This window comes from Oryza glaberrima, chromosome 6 (genome assembly GCF_000147395.1).
Source record: "Oryza glaberrima chromosome 6, OglaRS2, whole genome shotgun sequence".
Classification (NCBI taxonomy): domain Eukaryota; kingdom Viridiplantae; phylum Streptophyta; class Magnoliopsida; order Poales; family Poaceae; genus Oryza; species Oryza glaberrima.
The window spans coordinates 27,533,909-27,538,260 of NC_068331.1; the positions used below are offsets into that span (position 1 = coordinate 27,533,909).

Sequence of the window (4,352 nt, forward strand, 5' to 3'; positions counted from 1 at the left end):
AAATGCTTAATTAATCGTATACTAATCACTTTTCTGTGCGGCTAAGAGAGAGAGAGATTGTACATGGTGTACTACATTCGCATTGATTCAAGCAGTTGCTTCACTTTCTCTGTTTCTCTCTGGAAAGGCAGCCGGCGGCATCGGGCATGGCAAGACCGCAAGAGTGAGTGAGCCAGTGAGGTGAGCCTGGCTGCCTGGGAGAGTAGAGGAGGTAAGCTATAGCAGCAGTGCACGTCCTCCAGCTCGTTGCTAGTTGGCGCTTGGGTTTGGGGTTTCGTTTCGTGTCCCAAGGAGGAGGCCCATGCCGGGGCCGGGCCTAATATTCTCCCCTTGTCCCCATCATCGCTTGCAATCGCGACCGGTAGCAGCAGCCGCAGCCAGCAGCCGTAGTAGTTACACGCTCCATCTCTTCTTCCCCGGTGAGTCCAGCCGCGATCGAGCTCGTCTCGTCTCATCTCCTCTATATAAGCAGCCGCTTCTCTCCTCACTTAAAGCACCGAGCTTTAGCGTTGGCAAGGAGAGAGAGAGAGAGAGAGAGAGAGAGAGAGAGAGAGTAATTAAGGCTGGGAGGATAGGCAGCAGCAGCAGCGAGAGGGAAACGAGCGAGCGAGCTTAGCTGGTGCTTGCCTATAGGTAGCTAAGCAAAATGGGGCAGAGGAGGAGGTCGGGGCCGCGGCGTCAGAGCCAGAGCGTGGTGGTGGTGGTGGTCGCCGTGTTGCTAGCGACGGCGTCCTGCGCGGCGGCGCAGCTGAGCCAGAGCTACTACGCGTCGACGTGCCCCAACGTGGAGACGCTCGTCCGCGGCGCCGTCACGCAGAAGCTCAAGGAGACCTTCAACGCCGCGCCTGGGACGCTCCGCCTCTTCTTCCACGACTGCTTCGTCAGGGTACAGTAGTGACAGACCAGCCCGAGAACTTGATGCCATCGACTCCGTGTTCTTCGTGTTGCTGATCGTGCCGTGTCGTGCTCGTGCGTGTGCAGGGGTGCGACGCGTCGGTGCTGATCGCGGGGCCGGACGACGAGCACAGCGCGGGCGCGGACACGACGCTGTCGCCGGACGCGCTGGACCTCATCACCCGCGCCAAGGCCGCCGTCGACGCCGACGCCCAGTGCGCCAACAAGGTCTCCTGCGCCGACATCCTCGCCCTCGCCGCCCGCGACGTCGTCTCCCAGGTAAACACACCCACACCATCCCCTCTCTCTCTCTCTCGGCGTGCGCGCGCGTGCCGCTCCGAGTGCGCTCGCTTGAGAGAAAACTTCGCTTTCGCCCGTAGTTTTTGCCGTTTTTTCACCGTGCGCGCGCGACAGCGATGATGAGGGTGACATGCCATGCCGCCCCGCACGGCGCCGCAGCGTGTTCCCGTCTCGGCACGAGTCCACGCTCTTAGCTGTGCGGCAATTATGCGCCTCTCGCTGTGCGCTTCGTTACATCGATCGGTCCGGTGCTTTGCTACACTAAACAGAAGCCCAAAATACTCCACAGAAGCAAGCCAAAGCCAAGCAGAGAATTCATTCACCTAAGCGAATGGAATCGGAAAAATTGGGATTTGGCGCTAAAATTCGCGAGGCCGAGGGAGGTGGTCCCCCCTAGCATGTCCGAATTCAGCTGTCCTATTAATTCAGAGCAGGGTGTCCATGTAACCACCACTGCATAGTGGTCGTCGTCTCGTCAGCGAGAGTTACTGCGATGTCGTTGCTTTGGTCTTTCTTCTTCTCCAATTGGATCCATCCATTCTTTTTTCTCCAGCGTGAAAAACAAGTATAGGCCGAGTTTAGTTCTAAAGTTTTTTTTCAAACTTCCAACTTTTCTATTCCATTAAAACTTTTCTACACACAAACTTCTAACTTTTTCGTCACTTTATTTTAATTTCAATCAAATCTCTAATTTTAGCGTGAACTAAACACACCGTTCAAATCTACTACTACTCCTACGCGGTATGGGTTGGGGCGCTTAAATGAGCCGCGCGCGTACGTACGGTACGGCGATACAGAAGCAGAGACGCCGGCGTTCAACACGTACCTACCAAACCAGCCACGCTCTCGACAGTCGACAGGCAGGCTGTGGACTCGTAGAGCTACGGAAATCTGCCAATTATTATTGGGCCATGCCGAAAATTCTGCTCGCGCACACACACACACACTCGTGAGTAGTTGCAGTTGATGGCAAGAACGGCGTGCTGTAGTAGCAGTAAAATTGCTTGGATTTCACTGCAAGGCAAAGGCAAAAGTTGTATGATGTGTGGTGGTAATCACAGTGGTGGTGGTTGTCGTTGTTGCAGGCAGGAGGACCCTACTACCAGGTGGAGCTGGGGCGGCTTGACGGCAAGGTCGGGACGCGCGCCGTGGTGAAGCACAGCCTCCCCGGCGCCGCCTTCGACCTCGACCAGCTCAACAAGCTCTTCGCCACCAACGGCCTCACCCAGACCGACATGATCGCCCTCTCAGGTATCAAAAACATGACAAATTTTACAGTACCAAAATTTTGTATTCTGAGTGCCAAATTCTACACTAGAAATTATAACAACCTAAAACCGGATGGGACACTTTATAGTACAACGAATCTGAACAGAAAACATATCTGGATTTGTTATACTATGAAGTGTCTCGTTCGGTACTAGATTGCTATATTATGGGACGGAGGGAGTATCTTCTTAAGAACTATAAAATCACTCTAAATCGCTATAAAATTGGGTATTTTCGGTGTTAAATGTTACAATAGAATAGAATATATGGTATTCGCTATAAAATTGGGTATTCTCGGTGTTAAATGTTACAATAGAATAGAATATATGGTATCTCAGAGTATCTTGAGCTATATCTTCTTAAAAATTGTAAAATCACTCTAAAAACGTACTAACATAAATTCCTTTTTATAAAATCAAATTCTAAAACTAATTTATAAAATTCAAATGAACTTTTGGGTGAATCTGTTTTCATCGTCTGCTTGTTAGCTTATCAGTCGTAACGAATGTGGTGCAGGAGGGCACACGATAGGGGTGACGCACTGCGACAAGTTCGTGCGGCGGCTGTACCAGTTCAAGGGGGCGGCGCCGCAGTACAGCCCGCCGATGAACCTGGCGTTCCTGCGGCAGATGAGGCAGACGTGCCCGCTCAGCTACAGCCCGACCACCGTCGCCATGCTCGACGCCGTCTCGCCCAACAAGTTCGACAATGGCTACTTCCAGACGCTGCAGCAGCTCAAGGGCCTCCTCGCCTCCGACCAGGTGCTCTTCGCCGACCGCCGCTCGCGCGCCACCGTCAACTACTTCGCCGCCAACCAGACCGCCTTCTTCGACGCCTTCGTCGCCGCCATCACCAAGCTCGGCCGCGTCGGCGTCAAGACGGCCGCCGGCTCCGACGCCGAGATCCGGCGAGTCTGCACCAAGGTCAACTAATAGCGTAGAGCAGTATAGCTCACATTTGGGTGGTAGAGAGGGTAAATTGGTGAATTCTTCTCTGTGTCTCTCTTCTTCTTCTTCCTCTTCTTCTCCATGATGATCTTCGATTCTCACTGTCCATGTTCACAAGTCCACCACGCACAGTTGTTGTATTTGTTCCCGCCAATTCTTTTCTTGATTCTTATAATCATAAAAAGTGTCATACATTAATTAGGATATATTTTCAGGGCCCCTACCCATGTGATATGATAGAAGGTACACTTACAATGATGTAAATGTTTACAGCTGGTCCAGTTAATCAAGTATATCCCATACATATGCCATTCCTTTTTGAAATTTGCAAGTCAGTCACAAAAAAAGGAAGATGGGGTTGAATTTTGTACTACATACATTGAACTCTCATCACATTGGCTACAGGCTGATGAGTGATGACAGAGGATTCAGTATGCATGCATGGTCCAGGTTCTCTCATAAATTCAGCCAGCATGTGAGCTGTGAATGCCCTCCAGAAACCATGTGACATTTTCAGACATGCATAACCAGGCAAACCTAAAATGTTAGAAGAAACTAAAATTTGTAATGAAGCCTACCATTTTTTACCATTACACGACGAGCACACACACCATGCATCATGCCTAGCCCAATTCATACAGGAGATTTTCTTATATTTTTATTCGAATAAATTTCATGAAACTACATACTACAAATAAACTATTGCAAAACTATATATTTAAGATAGTATATCATAAAACTATAAATTTAACATGAAATGCATCACAAAACTATATATTTAAGATGGAGTATCACAAAACAACAAATTTTATAATCAAGTTATCATACAACTACAAATTTACCACAAATGTAATCACATAACTACAATGGTATGAATTCGAGCATGATAATAGTGCTAGGGATTTAAACTCTAAAATAGTTTTGTGATAATTTAATTTTTAA

At 49.2% G+C, this 4,352-nt stretch overlaps 1 protein-coding gene across 1 annotated transcript; it reads left to right on the forward strand.

Annotated features, from left to right (window-relative positions):
- The first annotated feature begins 328 nt into the window (after positions 1 to 328).
- Positions 329 to 3,734, forward strand: LOC127777293 (peroxidase 16-like). Its single transcript, XM_052303869.1, has 4 exons — positions 329 to 886; positions 982 to 1,173; positions 2,280 to 2,445; positions 2,980 to 3,734. Exons 1-4 carry the CDS (start codon positions 647 to 649, stop codon positions 3,393 to 3,395), a joined length of 1,014 nt encoding a protein of 337 aa, XP_052159829.1. The 5' UTR covers positions 329 to 646; the 3' UTR covers positions 3,396 to 3,734.
- Positions 3,735 to 4,352: the final 618 nt, after the last annotated feature.